Source organism: Pseudopodoces humilis, chromosome 15 (assembly GCF_049639895.1).
Source record: "Pseudopodoces humilis isolate 2021_Gansu_Grassland_sample_001 chromosome 15, ASM4963989v1, whole genome shotgun sequence".
Lineage (NCBI taxonomy): Eukaryota > Metazoa > Chordata > Aves > Passeriformes > Paridae > Pseudopodoces > Pseudopodoces humilis.
In genome coordinates, this window is record NC_142214.1 from 12,123,438 (window position 1) to 12,144,563 (window position 21,126).

A 21,126-nucleotide genomic window follows, 5' to 3' on the forward strand; every position below is an offset into this window, starting at 1 on the left:
GCAAGGTTCATTTGAAAAGTGGCCTGAGTAAAATGCAGCCTGTCTTCATTTTTGCATAGCTCTTAATACAAATGTGCATGATTGTTACATGAGGGTTCTGTAGGAAAATGTGAACTCTTCACCTTACTGGAGATTGAATTCCATTTTCATTCAGTGGTCATTTCTTGCCCAGTATCGAATAATTCACAATAAAAATCTGCAGTTTTCCAGTAATTCTTAAATTATTCAGTGCTTTGTTATAAAATTTAATTTATTTTAATCAATGGCTGAAAACAGAAGAAAATATGGCCTAACCCAGATGGCTTAATGCATTTCTGAAATCTTGATACACCTTTATTTCAGTAAAGATATTTTTAGGTTTTCTGAGTAAATTTGACTGAAGTTCGAAAGCAGTCACTTCCAAGAATTACTCCATACAAATGGGGAAATACATAATACTATTCGCTATTTAATTGTGATTACAATTTTAATTCATTTTCCCTAGTATCAGGTCTTTGGGGAGACTTCCAGCACCAGTGATTTCAAACGTTGATAATATTGATTCTGGAAGGAAAGTCCCGCAGCCGGACCTGGTTTGTACGCGGAAAGCTCTCCGGGGCATCCCGGCGGAACTCTTTCGGCGAGGGACGCGCGGCCGGAAGCGGCGGACCAGTGGATTTCCGGCGCCCTCCCGCCTCGCCGCCCCATGGCCGCGTCCGTGGTGAGTCCGGGCCGGGCCGGAAACTGTCAGGAACCGCGGCCTGGGGCGGGGGGAGCAGGGGGTGTCCGCCTCGGGAGGGTGCTGCGTATGAGAGGGCGGGTGTGGGAGCGAGGGGGGGCCTCCGGGAGTGTCCTGGCTCCGTGAGAGACGGGAGGGGCAGGGCGGCAGCCTCAGCGCGGGGTGTGTGCAAGGGTCACTCCCACCCTCCCGAGGGTCCCCAGGGCAGGGTGGGTGCCCGTGTGTTGCGGTCTCAGCTTGTTCGTACAGGAGCCTTAGGACAGAGAGGAGCTTAGTGAGGGCCGCCGGCAGAAGCCGTGTGGGTTGGAAAACTGCTTGGAGTTGTCGCCAGAGTCTTCGGAAGTTGATTTTGGGGTTGGTTGGTTGGTTGGTTTTTTCAATTATGGTTTTCCTGTTAAAAGCTTGGAAGGAGGGTTTCTAAGTGAGGTGGTTGGACATTGGAACCCGAAAGACCGTCTCCATCCTCGGAGATGTCCAAACGTGGCAGGAGACAGGACAGAGGACACAGAGCCGTCAGATGCAACCTGGAAGGTGGATGAACCTTTGAAGTCAGCTCTGGTTTAAAAAGGGATTAGGACGAGATGACCTCCAGAAGTTTTTTCCAGCCTGAATGGTTCACAGAGTATAAAACTATTTGGTGGTTATGACTGTAAAAACTTGCCAACATCAACAGAGCTTATTTCCTATTAGACTTCTATTGCAGGTACCCAAACAACTCATTCCAGTCTCCTGCTATTTCTCCAGTGCCCTTGCTCATGCCCATTCCGTCTCTTGGGAGCTGATTCTGAATGTTTAGTGCTGGTTGGGAAGTGTTGGTGTGTGGTATGAGCTGGCTGAGTGCTCACAGGCCTCTGCTCTCACTGGCACAACAGGCAGACCTGCAATCACTGTTTCCAGGGGCAGGTCTTACACTCCTGTCTCCAGAGTTTCTCTGGGTACTTTCTGGCCATTGAGTTTGGGAATTTTTGGGGAAGGTAGGAAGATGAAGAACAGTTCGTGTCCTTGCAGGGAGAGAGAAGAGATAGTGCACAGAAACATGTTTGGCTTTGTTGAATAAACAGGGATTATATGATGGGCCTAGCTACTTTTCAGATTGGAGCTTTCTCTGATTATGAATATTTCATGTGTTAGTGCTGGAGGAATTCCTGGTGTATATTCTGGAATTCTGGAGTATATTCAGTAACAGCAGCCAAGGAAATACAAGCAGTGAAATTGCTCAGCACTGATAGAGTTGCAGATACTGAGAGTATAATGTTGAAATACAGCAATGATAAATAATAGCATTTTAAACAATTGATGATAAGAGAACTAAATGCAGGTTTATGGATGTATGGACAGGAAATTCAGACTCTGCTTTCCAGGATGTCCCAGTTCAGGGTCTGTAAGAGATCATGGGCCAAACAGATGAACAAACAAGTCAGTAACCCAGTGAGATCACAGTGCAGTGCTGGGACAGCAAAGGCTGGGAATTTACCTGGGAATGAGTAAAAGTAGAGACATGTTAGGAAAATAATGAGGTGTGAGGAGAAGTGTTTGGTTTTGACCTGTGAATATAGCTCTAATTGATATTAGAAGAAATATGTTCAGATGTTTGCGTTCTCTCTCATACTATATTTTATATTTCTATATGTAAAGGTATGTTAAAAAATGAGACTAGGGTGCTAGTGTGATGGGGTTCTTTCTAATTCTCAGAAGTACATTGATAAATCTTGTTCCTTAACTTTATTTCAGAACAGCCATCACAGCAACAACTGTTTTCTTTGAATAATTTCATGGCCACACTACCTGCAGCCAGCTGTAGCCCATTTTCCAATGTAAAAATTTGCAATTTGAATACAGTAAATATATCAGCATTCAAAACTAATGGTGAAACTGTCACCTGCCTAACATCTGGTACTTCTGCAAGTAGAAAAGGAGCTTAGAATAAATTTCAACATTATTTGATGTCATCTTTTGGTTAGGATGGTAAAGACCAGTCAAAGTGACTTGCAGGAGAGATTGAGTCAATGATTGGGTAACTAAATAACTAATTGCATAACTAAAAAAATTTTATATGATTTCTTTCCTTCAGGATTTCAAAACCTATGTGGACCAAGCTTGTAGAGCTGCAGATGAATTTGTCAACATTTACTATGAGACAATGGACAAAAGAAGAAGGGTATGTAGCAGTTTTGACAATAGTTAAAACTGTCTTGGCACTTTTTATTTGTGTTTCTAATTGTCATTGCACAGAAAGCACCTGAACATTGGTTACCATGTGCTGTATTGGCCATGGTAGATCAGGGCAGCTGTTCCTTAGGCTGCCTTGCTGCTTGTGCTCCTGCGCAGCGTTGCTATAAAAGGGGCTGTTCAGAAAATGCCTTAGACTTCTCGTGACCCTCATTTAATTTGTGTGCAGCTATGTCTTACAGGTACAGGGTTTGGTCTGTACAGGGAAGCAGAACTTGCTTTATTTTCCCTTGAGGTCAGGATTTAGCTTCTTTTTCCCAAACTTCTTTCATTAGCAGTTACCATTTTTGGTTCTGGAGTTCTTCCAAGTACCTGGAGTTGAAGCAGTACAGTTGTGTCTGGCTCTGCAAGTCTTCCTGGACCACACTGATGTGGTACCATGTAACAAATATTTTCACTAAAAGAGAGTCTTGAGACAGGACTTTGGAATTTTAAATGTACTGTAGTTTCAGTTTAATAGCTTGAAGTTTATGTGAGAGTACCAGCAGTCCCACCTGACTCACAGTCACTTTGCACATGAGTAGGTTGGACAGGGGATGTGTCAACACCTTAAAGGAAAGTTGGGCAGTTACTCAGGTGTGACAGCTTATGAAACATTTGGGAAGTTCTGGTATGCTGCTGTCCTTTTCAAGTTTCATGTTTCTGGTCTTGTTCACTTTTATTTTTAAACCTGAAATTATAATTTCCTGACCTAAACTGTGTTGTGTGCACACTCTCCCCCTCAGAAGGAAAAAAAAAAAAGAAAGTCAGTGATAAACTTATTGTGGAAAGGTAGCGCTGTCCTTTTGTTAGCAACCACTTAAGTACTGTCATTACCTTTGTTAAACGGATATTATCAACATTTGGGACATGAGTCACTGTGCTACTCATAAAGGAAAATGTGTTAGTTTTAATTCTTGGTCGGGAGCAGTGGTTGTTAAAAGGAGCTACAGTTTCAGGAAGGCATTTTATCTGTCAAAGTAACAGAAGAAATCAGTAATTCATAGTGTTTTGTATGTTGTCCATTGTATGTTTACATATTTTTCCTAAATGTGTATTTTCATAATCATTCAGGCTTTAACCAGACTGTATTTGGACAAAGCAACATTAGTTTGGAATGGTAATGCTGTGTCTGGACAAGAAGAACTAAATAAGTTTTTTGAAATGTTGCCATCAAGTGAATTCCAGGTTAATGTGTTGGACTGCCAGCCTGTTCACGGTAAGGTTGTATTATAATTTACTTAGTTATTTTTCATTTTTTTATAACTATCGAAAGTGAGCAATTATAGTAGTGCTTAATAATTCCTTAGGAATAAGCTTAGAGAAAATACCAAGGGTTGAAATGTCAAGCTGTGCTTAAATAAAGCACAAATCAAGAGATGCAGCAACTATACACTTTTTTCATATCTGGAAAATATTTTAAGGACTTTTTTTGTTTAGATCATATTCAGACATGATCTAGTTTCATGTATGTAAAAAGTCTGGCGTACCAGGTTATGTTGTGCTTGGGAGACCCCTATGGTGGCCTCTTGTACTGACCTGCAGAATAATGTGGAACAAATCATTATTAACCTGTATGTACTTTGATTTCTTTACATCTAGAATAGGTGTTAAGTTCTTTAAATTTCTGATTAACAACTCCTAAAGAAAGGCTTACATAATTGAGAAGTTAATAAATTGCTTCTAATGGACATTTTGGGAATATAAATAAGGGAAAAGCCTGTGATCAAACACACTTGCTTTGCTGTAAAAAAGATATAATTTTTAATAACTTGGGGGGAAGTATATGCAAGTTGCTAAATATCTATGTGTGTATATCTCAAGTAATGAGAGCTTATTTTAAGCAAAAACTGAGGTGTTTGTCAGTGCTCTAAAATGAAGAGCAGGAGATGAAAATGGCAAAGCCGTGTTGGTGAACCCACTGCTGTCTGTGTAGAAACGCTGCACCAGAGCTGCACATCCTGCCTGTACCCAGCTGTTAGCCTGGCGCAGTGTAACCAGAGTTGAACCAAGCTTCTGTGTACATTTCCTGCCTCTTTACCTGCTAGTCTTTGTTTGAGTTGTTTTCTTCATCATTTCATACCTCCTTGTGAAGAGCAAGCTACTCAAGGCCAGACAACAGTCCTCGTGGTGACAAGTGGGACTGTCAAATTTGATGGGGATAAGCAGCGCTACTTCAATCAGAACTTCCTGCTGACGGCACAGGCCACCCCCACCAACACCGTGTGGAAGATCGCCGGGGACTGCTTCCGCTTCCAGGACTGGGCCAGTTAGCAGGGCCCTGGTACGGGGAGTGACCTCTCATTTGGCACCAACAAATTTGGCACCACTGTGCAGGCAGCTGTTCCCATGCAGGGAATGCACGTGCTCTTTGTGTTGCATCTGATGTTATGGACGGTCTACAGATGTTTCGGGATTGATTCCAGTGACCACAGCTTTAGTAATAAAATGTGAGAGGTTGCTCGTGTTAGTTGAATTTAGTAAAGTGCTGAAGGCAGTGAGCTGTATTCGAATCATTCCTAAAATGCCTTACATGCAGCTATGCTGCCACTGCTGAGTGCTCAAACTGTTCTGTTTGAACACAAAATCCTATTTTGAATACAGAATAATACAATTCTGACCAAACATAATTTTTTTCAACTTGAAAAGATCTGTTTTTACAGTAGCATCTTCTCTCTTTTGAAGAAGATGCTTGTGGCATGAAGATGTAGTTTTGAAAGCTCCCTACTCCTGGTTGTAAGAGGGTGGGAAAGATTGCTATGGTTTCTACTGTTAGTGAAAGGAGCAAATACAGCTCCTAAGTTTGCAATCTCTCAGTCCATTGGAAAGGTAATGTTTACCTTCTCTGATGCCAAAGGACTATATATCTTTGAGTTTCCTTTTGGTCTGAGCTTCCCAGACTTTGGTTGTTAATTCCATGGATTCATATGTAGGGCATGCTGAATGATTCGGAGCTCCTGTGCCAATAACTCTTCACATGCATGTGAAGGACTTCAAACTGATTATTTTTCTTTTGAAGTCTTACCATGGCCTAGAAATAGGTCATGTACATGATTTCTGTTGGCTTTAATTCTGCATTCTGTTGCTATGAGGTTTGGATTATTTTCCCCATATTAAGTCTGCAGATTTTCTTTCTGTCTTTTCAGGAAATGTAGTTAAAAAGTGACACTGAAAGTGTGCATTACTGTGAAGCCTTCAATTTTTCTCATCAGTACTGTTATTCAGAACAGGTGCTTGCATTATTTTCAATTGAGGACAGCAGCTCTGCACCACTAACATTATCTTCCTCTCATGCAGATTTTTTACTGTATTTTTCATGTTCTTTTTAAACATTGCCTTTAATTACTGATTCTGGGGCTTTTGTGTGTCTTGCTTTAAAGTGTAGTTCAAAGCTTCCAGCTGCTTTGAAACACTTTTCAAGACTGTAAGTTAAGAGAGTCCATCTTAACTTTGGAACTTAAGAGCAAATTTGAGTATTAGCAGCTTTGTTTCAAACTGGTGCATTTCTGTTTTGCTGAGAAAAACAAAACAAAAAAATAAACACAAAATGTAGCTGTATAGCTGTAGCTGTATCCCTGAGCATACACTTTTCAGTTACTTGCTTGTAACTGACTATACAAGAAGGGAGCTTGTAACTCTTATCATAACCCATGTTTCAATGACAACAGCAGTCTGAAAGCAGTTACAACTGCAGCTCACTTGTTCAGTGACTTAAATGGAGAAAACTGTGAAAATGAGCAATATCTCACTTGTGACAACTTAAAGCATCTGTATTTTGTGACGTAATCCCACAGAACAGATAAGGGTTTTCAGGCCCTCTAGTCTTCACACCAGTAAGTTAGAATTAGTAACCTGTCTCTGTTCAGAGGCTGTTTATGGTCAGAACTATTGTGTACCTATTTTTCAGGCTGAAGAATTTTAATTCCTGCAGAATAGTGCAAGAACAGAATTTTTGAAAACTGTAAATATTGTAAATACATTGTTATTTCTGTATGTAGTGAAGAAAAGGTCATTCTATTTAATTACTGTTTGTTCTTAAGAGATTATGTGATGTTCATATATTTGTATTTCTTCTACAAGATTGAAAAGAAAACATAACCTAAGCATGCCTGTGACTGGTACAGCATTGTTGAGCTGTGACACTGGCGTGGTGTATTCTACTGGCTGTTTAACTTGCTGTTGATTGTGTAAGTGGTGTTACAGATCTGCTTTGCATACACAAAACAGGTTTTGCCTTTTAAAATGCAGCAATGGGTGCAGCTGTGGCATTGGCTTATTGGACTTTGAAGGCGGTCACCAGAACACACACTTATATCAGTACCTGATAAGCTTGTGCTGTGAATAAATAGTTATTGGATATTTTTATCCAAGTTTGAATTTATATAATAATTTTTAAGCTTTTACTACGCAGACTCAAAAAGAAGATTCAAAATATATGAGGCAATGTTTCAGTCAGTCAGATGTTATTCTCAATTATTTTAATGCTATTTAAAATGCAAGCTGCTTTTAAATCTGACTTATGCAATTAATATTAAAAAAACTGACCAAACAAAAAACCCCACCACTACCTGGAACATGATTGAGGAAGATAACTAACTGGCCTAGCTGGACAAATCCAGTCAAAACTCTTACTTAGTAAGATCTGCAGATGGAGTAGGACTTGGTATGCAAAACCTGGGGGTTTTGTAGGGAAACTTACTGGAACGCAATTGCTTCAGGCTAGGGTGAGGTGCCAGTTACTCCTGCCTATTTCCATCATCTTCAATGAGAATCACTTGGGGTGATCCAGTACGACCATAATTAGCTCTTGCTCTTTATAACTGAAAATGCTGGTTTGCAAAATATTTTTATTTATTATACTGAGTGACAATGTAGCTATTAGACTCAAGTGGTGGTTTTACAATGGAGTAACTAATGGCACAAACAAAAAATATTTGTTACTAGCTCTGTGCTGCTTGTTAATATTCTGTGCTGAAATTAGCAGAAAACACAAAAATGTTTTCATTTCATTCTGTACAAACCCATCCAGCTGGTTTAGTGTGACCATTGCCGACTCTACTGCAATATCCAAAATTTACAGTGGGCATCTATAAAATGAGTGTTTGTTCTCCAAACACTGAACTGGAGTTAATGCTTCCACTTTTTTTTTTGTTCAAGACCAAATTATCCCTGTACAACCAGTCAGTGAAACAAAGCCAGCTGAAGAGCTAAGCACTTCCACGTATGAAATTGTAGCAAGTGAAGACGTGAGAGATCTTCTCTTGTGTATGTTCCCTGTATTGTCTATAGCTGTCACTGCTTTTCTGTTGCTTTGTTCTTTTGGCATACTACAGTTAAATTGATTTAAAATGCCTATGTTGGAGAAAAGGGATTTGTTCTGATGGTATGAATAGTTTGTTCTGATATGCCTGTGCTTCCTTAACCTGTCTGGAGAAAAGCACATTATAAAGAAATGCTGTTTTACCAGTAAAATAACTTTCCACACTTGAATATATTTTGTAAGTTTTTGAAATTGTTTAAGACCTCTTGTAAGATTAATTTAAAAAAACTAAAACAAACAAAACAAGAAAAAACCACCAAAACCCCCCAAAACCTACTGGGTACTCTACCTTTTTTTTTTTTTTTTGTATTATTACTATTATGATAAATTTTCATAGCTTGTTCTTATGATATTAAAAGTGCAAGAAATAATTTGTGGCTTCCTTATCTTTACTACTTGTGTTATAGGTCTGAGTTCTGATTGTTTTCTAGTGGTGCTGAGGCACTGCGGAACATACTGGCAACTCTGTCAGGGTAAAATGTGTCTGGAATAACCCTATAGCAAATGCTTTGCCAAGAGCACTCTCAGGCAGTAAATGTTGAGCTACCCAAAGTAACTATTTAACATATCTCTCTAAAATTTACTAAAGTTTAGACTGTTCTCCAACACATACCTGAATGAAGTCAAACAAAATTTGAGCCAGATCCTTGGGTTGTAAATATTTTCACTGAGAACACTTTGTGCTTCTATTGTTTCTCTAAGAAGTGAAACACTGGAATGAGAAATGCTTTTTGTGATAATTCAAATAATTTATTCACTGTTTGCTATTTAGAACATTGAATTATTGATGCGCACTTGCTCAGTGTAGACAGCAGCTTTTAAATGCTAACACTGTGCAGATGAAGATGCTCATGCAAGGTCAACAGATGCATGGAAACACTCTAGTAATGTATTCTGGAAACTGCCATATATATTGCAAAGTTCTTGCTGTGTTTGAGGGTATAGATTTCAGTGAAGCTTTGCAGGCATGTGCTCTTTTGGTAATGATGGTGAGCAAGGCTTTGCACAGCTGATGCAGTTTAAAGATTTATGAGTGCTGGGAAAAATAAATCAGCCCAAACATTTTTGCAGATATGTTGAAAGTGGATCCAGAAACTGCTCTTTCAAAGTTGCCACTTGGGCTGAAGAAAAGAATAAAGTCTTCCTAGAAAAGCGAACTTTTCTTTTTGGTTCCTAACTGCAGAAAGGTAGGACACCAATAGCTGGACTTACTCCTTCAGAAGACTGGGTTTAATACTGTAAATAAATCTATCTTGTTACACTTCATGATTGAATGAACTACAGACACTTAAGTGGCCATTTTGCCCTGCATCAGTAATACATGTGCCTTAGAATATACTGTTGATGGTAAAATTGTGTTGGATTGCAGTGGCTGATTTTTGTCTTCTTGCAGCCTATTTCAGTTCCCAAACCCCACTGGGTTTGCATCTTTATGTTTTTTAAAGATTTCCAACCACTACACATTGTATTGAACTTACTAAAAAAAAAGAAAATAATGTTGCTGCTGGGCTTAATACTTGCATATCAAGGTCTCTATGCCACAATAAGAATTCCTCTTGAGTATTTGAAATACTTTGGTGTGTCTTAATGCACAGTAGTATTATCTTCTTTAAACAGCTGGTTGAACTGTAACTATAAGAACAGATGGACTGATGTAAATCAGAAATTACTACGGTTCAGAGACCTTGTGATCAGGTGTTGAAAGGCACAGATAGAACAGCAGATATATATTTAGTTACATGGCAGGGTGTCTTGTGCTTTCCTTATTTGTAAACTGTAATGCAGGGCAAACTGACATGAGCAGCCCTTGTTCTTATTTAGGCTCTAATTACACTGTGTTGCATGTACTTTGCAATTTGAGCAAGATAAATGGATTATGAAGATAGTGGAAAATTTGAAGAAATCAATGGTACTTGGAGGGACTGCCACTACCTTCCTTCAGATTTGTCTGGGATAAAGCAGTTAGTAGCCAGCTGATACTAAATAAAATGTCTTAAGCACATGCATTTTAGTGTCCAGTAAATTGAAACTTTAATGTGTTCAGATCTTTCATACTCAGAAAACTGTAACAGTCCTTCTCCTATTCATGTCTAATGCAGCTGAGTTCAGTGGTCCTGAATACTTCCTAGGTTATTAGGATGTAACACCTCTCAGGGTCTTGCTCATGGGCAGTGGTCAGGTAGAAAAATATAAGTTAATCACTGAGATAGAATAAATGAAAAGTTTGGGATATGCATGATTCCCTCACACGGGGAAAATTTGGTCATAGTTAATTGTGATAGTACTGAAAGAAATCATCACAAAATCTGCTAATGGGACTGATAAAGTTTTTAGTTCTCCCAGTGTGAAAGTTCATTAGACAGCTTCTGCAGCTGTAAGTATATACATATATATTGCTTGTGACTCTTCCAGAGGTCCAGATTGAAGTTAGCACTTTCATTTTCCAGAGATACTGTCAGAATCCTGGCAGATAGAAATAGCTGACTAGAACTTTTACTGTTGTCTAACTGCTTGATAGAGGATTTTAAGAATAGTGTCAGTAAGTTGGTTTCTCTGACATCCTTTTCCCACATGTTACTCTACATTTTATTTGCTAAGTTAGATTTCACATGTCTACTGATACAATGCTGGCAGTAGTACTATGGCATGTAATCCCATTTAAATTGTTTCTGGAACTTGAATTTTTTCTCTGCCCCATTTCATTGAATAATATTTCTAACAATTGAAATGACTTTCAATTATTAGAAAGTCTGGGTATTCACAAGATGCAATTTGATATTTGAGGACATTTTGTAATTTGGTCTGTGAATATTGCAATGTTTTTCTGCAGTGGCAGCATTGATTTGGTAACTGTCAGTCCTCTCCAGGATTTTTTTTAATTCATCACTTCAGATGTTCAGTTTATAATTTTTTTGTCCCACAAAGTCAGAGACAGCAAAATGCAGTTGTTGCCAAACACAAGACAACTGTTTTTCTGTTGGAAAAAAACATTCCAGAGTGCTAGGAAATTCAAGTGTGTAACAAAAATCTCCCCTCCTTTGAAGTTAATGTCAAAGCTTCTTTTCCCCACAGTGTGGTGTGGATAAAATCCAAACGGTAATTTGAATTGTGTAGTGCAGAATTCCTAGTGGCAGCATTTGTTCCTTGGAATTGTTCATTAATTTTTTTATCTGAAAAAGCATCACTCCAAACCCAAACCAAGAAGGTACAGACTATTGACATGGCTAAAAAAGAACATCTGAAACAACTTCTGTCAGCCCTGCTTTGTCTTTAGAAAGCATATGCTGTATGTTTAATCACAAGGTTTAAGTTGTTCAGAGGTACTCTTGGAATCACACATCTCTGCATGTAAGGGTATTTTTGATGGCTTGAAAAGTTTCTGTGCATCATCAAAGCCACAGTACTGGTGCTTTTTTCTAAGGTCTTTTTTGTTGCAAGAAATGCATCCGTGTAAGCCAAACCCATTTTACTGTAATAGAACAAGACCTGACCCTTGCACCAATGACATAGCTGTCAATCCTCCAAAGTGACAGAAAGGAGCAGCCTACAGCAATAATGGACCTGCTTTTAATTCCATGAAATGCTGCTCCCACCAACAGCATTGAGGTCAGATAACAAGGTGTAATACAAACAGATTTTAAAGAAAAAGGTATTAAACTAAGATCTAAGATGAGTGATGGGAGAGGTCTCTGTGCATAAGTAATCAAGGGACCTCAAAGTTCATTTAGTTCCATCCTCCTGTCATGGGCCAGGTTGCCTAGGACCCCATCCTTGAACACTTCCAGGGATGGGGCTTTCAAAACGTCTCAAGGAAACCTGTTCTAGTGCCTCACCACGTTCACATTAAAGAATTTCTTCCCAAGAGGTAAACTAAATTTCTTTCAATTCAAAACTTCCCCTTTGACCTACCACCTGCCCGTGTAAAAACTCTCCCTCCTTTTTATAAGCCCCCTCTAAGTACTGAAAGGCCACAGTATGTAATACAGGTATTTATTGTAGAAGAGCAGTACAAACAGATCCAAAGATTTGAAGAACTCTCACCGCATGACAAGCTTTGGGTGCCGTACAAGCCACTGTACAAGAACAGAACAATTTCTCATCCACCGCAGTCACTTGCTGTCCGCAGTCCCCCAGGTGGGAGGGCAGCAGAAGCGCTATCTCAAGACGGACCTTTCATGTTGCCGAGCTCCGGCCGCCGGTCCCAGCGCTCTCAAGGGCGTTGCTCCTTGGGGGGTCCGCCCTTCTCCGCCCCCTGTGCTGGGTCGCCGGAGCCCCAGTCCCGCTCGATGTACAGATGGTAAGGGTCGTGCTTAGACTCCAGCTTCTGCCAGCGGGTGTAGGCCAGGATGTGCGCCAGGATGTAAAGCGAGCCATCTGCCGCGGAGCTGGAGCCCGGTGGGGCTGCGCTGGTGTTGCTGGCATGGTGCAGCTCGCACAGCACCACCCCGAGCAGCGTCGTCAGGCGCCGCTCCTCGCTGCGGTTCATATGGTGGCACGAGCACTGCAGGGCGGAGTCACCCAGGCGCAGTCCTTACAGCGCAGAGGCCGGCTGCCAGGGCCAGACAGAGCTGAGAGGAACCTCCATGGTGCTTAGAGCGGTGCGAAATGACATCGCTTATCTGGCTCCCTGAATTAGATATGCGAGATATTTCATCCTTGGGAAAATGCAGGTCTGCCAAAATAAAGGCAGTGTTATAAACAACTCAGACCTCAAGCAGGAATGAGTTAAAAAAGTTTCATTGAGAACCAAATAAAAATACACAAAGCAAATGGGGAATGCTGGGAGTGTAGCTGGACACCAGGTGCTCGTTCACAAAATGGTGGCCTTTTATACACCTGGGAATTGCATCGGCCACATGGATATTTATGAGCAGTCATACATATTTTAATATTTTCCTTATATGTACCCCTCCCGAAGTCTGCTAGTTGACCCTCCTCTGTCGTCCATTAGTGGAGACCTTCTCACAACTTGATTGGACATCAGGTGTTACCATGCTGTTTCCCCAGAGATAAGCTTCCCCTATCCCTGGCTGTCTCATGCAAGGGGCACATATACACGCCCTCCTTCCCCCGTATGTGTCTGACAACACTGAGGACAAGAGTTGTGTGATGGCAACAAAATGGATGGGAGAAGAGAGGATGGAATGGAGAACAAAAAAGAGTCCAAAACCAAACTACAACCACAGAGTAACATATCAAAAGAACTTTAAACCTTAATAAGTCTCTTTAACACACAAAATCATTTGCAAGAGCCTCACCACCCATCCATAACAGCAGGAAGAAGCTGGTTCTAGTCACAGAATCACAGCATGGTTTGGGTTGGAAGTGACTTTAAAGCTCATCTCCTTCCAACCCCTTGCAATGGGCAGGGACACCTTCCACCAGACACGATTGCTCCAAGCCCCATCCAACCTGGCCTTCAACACTTCAGGGATGGGGCAGCCAGCCTGTGCCAGGGCCTTACCACCCTCACAGTAATGAATTTCTTCCTAATATATATCCTAATATATATTATATTCTTCCTAATCCAAATATCTCCTGCAGGAGAACATCATCCAGCACCCAGATGACAAAATGAGAGCAGTCAATAGCAAAGGCCCTGTGCAGGCTCCCAGAGCAGCTTTGCTGTTGAGTGGCATAAAGCAGAGAAAAGTGAGGAAGTTTGGAACATTGGTGGGGTGTCGGGACTTGAACAGCAACAGCTGTGGTGGTCCAGTACCCAGGGCCAGAATTAATTTGGGTTACTAAAACAATTGGTAATTGGCTATAGAGGGTCTTTTCCTTAAACAGAAAGGCCTGGAAAGAACTGAATGTTACCAGCTAAGTTCTGGGTAGTTGCCAGTCTGGCTGGGCTGGAGAGGGTCATGAGGCAACAGATAGGTGTTTTCTTCATATTTTTTTCCCTTGCAAAGGTCTGTGCCCATAGCAAAGGGTTTTTTGAAATCCTATGAATGCTTGCTCTGGGGGTCTCAAATTTTTCCCAGCTCCCAGGTTGTTTATCTGGTAACTCTAATTTCAAGAGTCATTATTCATACAGGTGAGTGTGGCAGTTGCATGTGCTAGAGATTCACAATCTTGCCAGCACTTAGAGTAGTTTTTTATCTTGTGCAGTTTTTTGCTCCTTTCCAGGAGGTGGCTGGGGCTGATAATTGTGGTCTATTCCATCTTCCTCTCATTGATTTTAGGGGAAAAGATGTATTTTAACGGAAGACCAGGATGAGTACCCATCTGAAAAGGCAAAATGCTGTAGTATTGACTTGAGCTTTTCTATGTAAACAGCATTAGGCAACTGTGCAATACTGAGTTGAGTATTGAAAGAATAGTGGTAGATTTTCCATAGTGCTTCTCTTTTAGTCTTTAAGTTGTTCCAGAAGGAACACTAGTAAATGGGATGTTTCTGTAGCAACACAATGCTTCTTTTCCTGTCCCCGGTTTTTTTTTCCCTAAACACTTCAATTAATCATGTCTTGTTTCTGTATCAGCGAAATACAACAGAGAGACCCTCTGGTTTTAGGACAGTTACTCTGTGCCCCACAGCCGCAGCAGTATAAATTACACAGTGGAATTTACGCTCTCTAGGACATGAATGAGAGGTTGCTGTCTAGCCAGGAAGACATGGGGGTTTGGGCATAATAGGTGGTGGTTTTCACTTACTAGTCCTACAATTCATGTCCTTAAATTTTTGGCTCAGATAAATTGCAGACATCTTACATTTTCATTGCCTACAGGTGACCTACTGAAAGCGTACTGGTGGTTGGACATGGAAATAAAATAGAAAGTACAGCAGATCATAGTTTTTACCAGTTAGAAGGGCTGAATATAAATTTAGAATCTCAAGAGAGCCAAACGCAAGAGTCTGATGGATATCACACAGGGTTAGGTTTTTATTGCAGTTTGTTCTCTGCGATCTGGGGACCAGTCCAGCTGGGTGGTGTGGCTATAAAATGAGACAGGTCCAGTGGAATGCCCAAGATAGATTAAAATGTTTCCAGAGAGACCGCATGGGCCAGCCTTCCATGGACCGAGGACCAACTTCCAAAGACCCAGGGGTGTGGTGGGTTTAAAAATACATGGGGTTACTTGAGGGCAGGTATCCAATCGCTTCCCAGGACAGGGGTCTTTGACCTTGTAAATCTAAGGTGGGATGACCTTCTCCATCATCCTGCCCCCCAAGGCTTCAGGTTTATTCTCTTTGTGTTAGGAACTTTGTTCAGGGTATGATCTTTCCCATCTAATTAGGTTCCCACATATGCCACTACTTTTCAAATTAAAGGACAAAAAACACTTAAAAGACAACTGAAGAACAGGGTAACAACATAAACACAACACAAAAATCAGTAAACTAAAGAGTCAAACTAGATTAGTTCAATTTTCTGAATAGTCCATTAAACTAGTCCGTCATCTTCTCTGGATACTTCCATGTATGGAACACCATGTGGTCTGAGAGATTCATTTAGTACAAGCCTTCAAAGTCCTTGCAGCTGTGCCCATGTGCTAATAGTAGAAAGTCTGTTGCCACTCTGTTTTGCAATGTGGCATGCCTGACAGTGTCTACATGTGAGAGTATGCCACTTAATGCAAGGGAGGTAGCATTGGTTTGCTCACTTAGGAAGCACCCGAGTTGGTTTATCTGACCTAAAGCTTTTGCTGCAGCCACCCAAGGTAGTAAAATGGAGGCAGCTATTCTCTTGTTTCTACTCCAAAATGTGATGTCATCATTACAGTTCAAAATAATGAGTAGATCTTTTTGCTCTATTTCTTTGGCTATGAATCATTTTTATGTTGGGTGCCAGCAAAGTAAGCCTCCCTAAGCTACACAGACCTCCTTTAATGTGTGATGGTATGCCAGGTTATGCTCTGTCCCCCTACAATGAGAAATGTCCCAGATGGTAATTGTAGTGGGGAATCACTGGACCAGGCCTCAGCAAGGAGTATGGCAAGGATCAGGATGAATACAGCAAGCAGGAGTCCTGTAGGAGTCATGTCCTGGTGGAATAATCTGTGGATAGGACTTAGAAATCAAAAATAATACTTGGAGAGCTAAAAATTTGGTTGTATTAATCAGCAGTGGATAGGAGGTAAGAGGAGGCTATCTGCAAGCCTCAAGGTGTCTTTTCTGCAGGTTTTTCTTGGGGTTTCTCTTATTGATCTTCTTGGGTGTTCCTGTAGAGGCTGCAGGTATTTTTGTTGGAACCTAGTGAGGTCTTTTATCTGTGAACACACAAGCATATCCCTTTCCCCAGGTATTAGTGGAAAAGGCCCTAGAATTTTACTGCTAAAAGAACATGTAAACTTCTATTATTTGGATATCAGATTCCCACTCATGTGTTACAGGGTTTTGCCACGTTAAAATAGATTTATAGGACTTGCTTGAGCCATCTGTACAGACAGTGAGTGCATCTACTGGCATCACTTCTTAGTGGTTTTGGAATTATGTTAAGGGCAGAATGCAATAATTTATGCTTAAGATAATGTATTGAAGTTTGCCCAGGAAAATTTTCAAGAGCAATTTGCAGGCATTCTGATTGTTATAATAGCCAATCCAAATATGCAGTAGTTGTGGGCAGAAACACAGTAATCTTTCCCCTGTGAGGGAAAATAAGCGTGATCTGACTCTGATAATAAGCTGAGCCATCATCTCTGGCTTTGTTGTTACGGTTTTCCCTGGCTGGTTGGGCAGGAAAACTCATTCCAGCATTAACAGAGAGTCAGATGTCTCAGGGTCCCATTGAAAAGTAAAGGCATGGAGTTGAGGTCCCTTCTCCAAAATACCTAAAGTATTCATAAAAACTGTTAACATACAACTTAACAAGCATGGTAACAATGTTAACATTATGACAATAACTAACAGTATTAATAAACTAGGAAACTTGCAAGCTGTTATCTAAATGTACAATTTCTCTGCTAAATTAAATTAAAATCTCTATGTTTGCTTTCTTTACAGGGTTTTTTCATGTTTCAATAACCTTTTAAGCCTTTTTTAGAGCTTTATTTATACCCTTGGCTGGTTTGCTTAGATTTTTTAATTTGTCATATAAGCTGGTAATGGCCAACAGCTCCCTTAATTGAATAATATATTCACACAATTTTTAAGTTCCTGAGAACAAAACTCAACTTTAGATGTTGAAAATCTCTTAACTGAACCTGTAAGATTTGTTAAAGAGGAAAATAAGACCTTAATATTTCCTTTTCTTTTGAGGGTAAAAACAACTCAGAAAAATGCTGTGAATTTTATACAGGGAAGTTATCAAATTAAATCAAGATCTTCAAATATTACAGTGCTATACTGAAATCTAATGCACATTCGAAAAGAACATGTTTTAGCACTTCGAATTGTAACAGAAACCAGTGCTAGTGGTAGTCATCGAGGTATGAGATTTTTACCAAAGGCTCTGGGCTCTCGCAAGACGGACAAGCGAGTGGTCAGGGCGGGCTACGGTGGCTGAAACACGGCCCCGCTCCGCCCTGTTTAAACGGGACCTGGCCGCGCCGGGAACCCTCCCACCCTGCTGCTGTAGGAGGGAGAAATAAGGTTTCCGGTAGCTGTCGAAGAACCACCCAGTGCCAGGAGCCACGGCAGCAGCGCCGGCTAGGACCGCCCCGCCCCCCCACCGAGGGGCGGCGGCGGCGGCGGCGGCAGGCCCCGCTACTACAAAGCTGTGCCGCAGAAAGGCAGGATCCGGCCAGCCCCCCTCACTAGCCGGGGTCCACGGGTACCGGCACGGCCACGTGGGCGCCGCCATTTCGGGTTCCGGGAGGGCGGTGGACGTAGATCCAGTCCCCCCAGGAGAAGTGCAGCCCGAGGCTGAAGGGGCGGGCAGAGGCGGAGCGGTCCCTGCACAACCCGCCCCAAAGGGGAGGAGCGGGGCGGGCAGGGGCGGCACGGGGTCGGGAAAGGCGGGGTCGGAGGTGGGCAAACGTGAGAGGGTGGCTGGAGCGTGCCTCGGGGAAGGAGCGCAATCGTTAGCTGGCTTTGTTTCAAGTGAACCGGGAAGGGCATGGGTCATCAGAGGAACTGGGGGATAGGAGAGGTGGAGGGAGAGGGGTAGGACCGAGGATCTAAGATAGCTTGGTCACCGCCATCTTTAGATCCACGTGTAGAAAGCAAAAGGGAGTACGAAGTAGCGAAGTAACACGGCGAGCCGATGTTTCCTTCGGGCGCCGAGACCTTTTCACTCGAGGCTCCGTATTCACTCGAGGGCAGTCTGAAGGGCGAGAAGGACGAGAACACGAAACGACTGGAGTTGCGAATTGCACGAGCTCCAGCGTACATGACGTTTTTTCGCTCTCGCGTTCTTATCCCACGGCTGGGAGGGTTAGAAGCAGACCCAGATTGGTAGGAGGTTTCGCTCGGCGGGGTGCCCCCGGGTCTCTCGGGAGGGATGGTTTTAGACTGGGATCCGTGCTGCCTTTCCTTGGTTTTAGGGTCTCTAGGATCACGGAGAAAACAGGCAACATGCGAGGGGTGTGAGGGTCCCCCCATGTCGCTAGGTCACATAATCCGAGTCTCACTGTATCCCAGAAAACCGCGGAAAATATTTCAGTCTGAGAGATCTCCTGAGGTGCCGCTTGGGTTTAAAACGGCTGGAAAGTTTCGCAAGACCCATTTTAGCAGAGCTTTGAGCTCGCGTTTGTTAACCTCCTTCCCATGGACTGCTAAAAGTTCTTTAACTCGTCCATAAGCGTCTCATTCTCATCAGGAAAGTCTTATTTCCATCCTGCGAAGCAGCAAAATGGATGGGCTGGGGTTTACCCCGCCGTTCGGATAGGGGCGGAAAGCCCTCTTTTTTTCTGCTCACCAGCATTCCCTGCAGGAGTCCTCCGAGCCAGCTGGGGACGTCCTCTGATGGCTGCTCGCATGTGTTTCAGGCCTGATACTTTATTGCAGAGCAGAGTCCTAACGGTTTGCCAACACCCAGAACAGCCGAATTCCCCAAGAGATCTTATCAATATGAGAAGTCCCTGTTCGGGCGCCACTTATCCCAGTTCGTTCTCTGCGATCCGGAAACCGGTCCTGCCGGGCAGCGTGGCAAATATTCCGAGACGAGTACGATGGAATGCCCAAGATAAATTGTTTCCAGAGAAACCGCATGGTCCGAGGGCCAACTTCCTAAGACCCAGGGGTGTGGTGGGTTTAACAATACATGGGGTTACTGGTATCCAGTCGCTTCCCAGGACAGGGGTCTTTGACCTTGTGAGTCTAAGGTGGGATGACCTTATCCATCACTCTGCCGCTCAAGGCTTCAGGTTTATTCCCTCTGTGTTAGGAACTTTGTTCAGGGTATGATCTTTCCCATCTAATTAGGTTCCCACACGTTTTAGTTTGCTTTTGTATGGTACGTTTTTTGTTGGCATAAACTTTTCTTGGCATCTTTCTTCTGAAAGTAAGGAAAGTGTTTGCCAGTAAATGCTCAGAATGAGCTGCACGTAGGTTAAAACTGATCCAGACTGACTCGTTAAAAAATCAGCCTGGGTGGAGGTGTAGTGTTTGTTTGCAGAGCTCCTGAAGAAGTCACTGCCACCACCTGTGCACTTTCCCTCTTCACAACAATACAGTTCTTGTGCTACTGCAAGCGTTCAGAGCTGAGATCCAGGTTTTAAAAATAATAAGGAAAAAAAAGCCCCAGGGCGAGACTTGTCCCATTACATAAGAAGCAGACATGTTCTGGGATGAAGGTAAAGGCTTTGTGAAATAATTTCCATAAACTGTGTAGGGGGGTGAGACAGGGGTGTTTTGAAGATGGGGCAGAGGGGCCCCATGGTTTAATGACCCTGATTAAGTGCCACAGAAATGAACTCATTGGGATAGATTGTGTTTGCTTTGACTCAAAAGGCAGAAAGTAAAGTAGGGCAGGAAAATATAGAGAACAGTGATCCCTTCTTCATGTTCAATCCCTGGGGGAGCACCGTAAGTAATAGGCCGATTTATATCTGGTAGGAAATGTTTAAGCTTGTTGTTTAAAACAATTAAAAATCCTAGAAACAACTCCCAGGGCTGGAACAACATGTGGACTGAAGACATTATTTCAATTGACCTGTTAGAAGTAGTCCAGAATTGTTTTCAATTGAAGTGTCTTTTCTGTGTTTCAAAAAAATAAAACTTACATGATACCTTCTTCCTTTAGCATTTAAATTGACAGGAGGTCATGTTTTGGAGTGATGAGCATTCCTGCTCAGGGGCTGGATGCTCATAATGTAAGAGATAGCATAGAGATGGCTGGCAAACCTCTGTACTTTGAGACATGTGTGGTAAATGCAGAAATAAGCAGATGTAACAAACGTAGGGACCTCCGGAATCTCTGGTAGTGTTCATCTGGTAGTGTTCACTAACCAGGTGATTGGTGTTTCAAAATGGGAGAACAAGGGGAACACGCAACAGTTTGTGGTGTATTTTTGGTTTCATTTTTTGTTTGTTCTGGTGCTTTAGTTATCTTTTGCTTTAAAAGTGCAGGTGAAGTCTGTGAGGATCAGACACTGTGGCCAGAGCTCTGTTCATCTAAATTAATTAGCACTAATTAATTAGCACTTTAGTCTAATGTCAAGGCTACATGCTTCCAACCAAAGACAATTTTGGATAAATTACCTGTGATAATCAGCTTCATTAGAATATTTTATCAATTTAGAATGGATTTCATTGTCTACCAAATGTGTCTCTCCCAATAAAGGTGTAGCAAGATTCAACCTATTACAGCACCCAGTAGCAAAGCAATAGTGCAAACATTACCCTATTTCTGTCAGAACTCATTCAAATTATGTGAAAAATGACAGGCTAAGTACAAATGTATATTTAATAAAGTCAGCCATGGTCCTCTATGGCTGATGTACTCCTATCATAAAGCAATCACTCATATACTTTGCAGCAGTACTGAGTTTTAACTGA

General features: G+C 41.9%; 1 protein-coding gene and 1 long non-coding RNA gene across 6 annotated transcripts; one reads left to right on the plus strand and one right to left on the minus strand.

The window, feature by feature from the left end:
- Window positions 1-636: 636 nt before the first annotated feature.
- Window positions 637-10,209, plus strand: NXT2 (nuclear transport factor 2 like export factor 2). 5 transcript variants are annotated; one of them, XM_014258802.2, is made up of 6 exons: window positions 658-700; window positions 1,120-1,249; window positions 2,790-2,876; window positions 4,001-4,145; window positions 8,084-8,191; window positions 8,654-9,309. In XM_014258802.2, the coding sequence occupies exons 3-6, from the start codon at window positions 2,859-2,861 to the stop codon at window positions 8,737-8,739; spliced, it is 357 nt and encodes a 118-aa protein (XP_014114277.1). In that variant the 5' UTR covers window positions 658-700; window positions 1,120-1,249; window positions 2,790-2,858; the 3' UTR covers window positions 8,740-9,309. The 5 variants fall into 5 exon arrangements, with proteins under 5 accessions (XP_087918833.1, XP_014114275.1, XP_005530078.1 ...); XM_088062707.1 differs by lacking the exons at window positions 1,120-1,249; window positions 8,654-9,309 and adding an exon at window positions 9,318-10,209 and having other exon boundaries at window positions 637-700; XM_014258800.2 differs by lacking the exon at window positions 1,120-1,249 and having other exon boundaries at window positions 637-700.
- A 1,723-nt stretch (window positions 10,210-11,932) lies between these two features.
- LOC148183074 (uncharacterized) lies at window positions 11,933-13,962 on the minus strand. Its single transcript, XR_015773876.1, has 2 exons — window positions 13,505-13,962; window positions 11,933-12,918 (listed from the first exon to the last, which is right to left on the minus strand). It is a non-coding gene; the product is annotated as an uncharacterized LOC148183074 (long non-coding RNA).
- Between the last annotated feature and the right edge of the window lie 7,164 nt (window positions 13,963-21,126).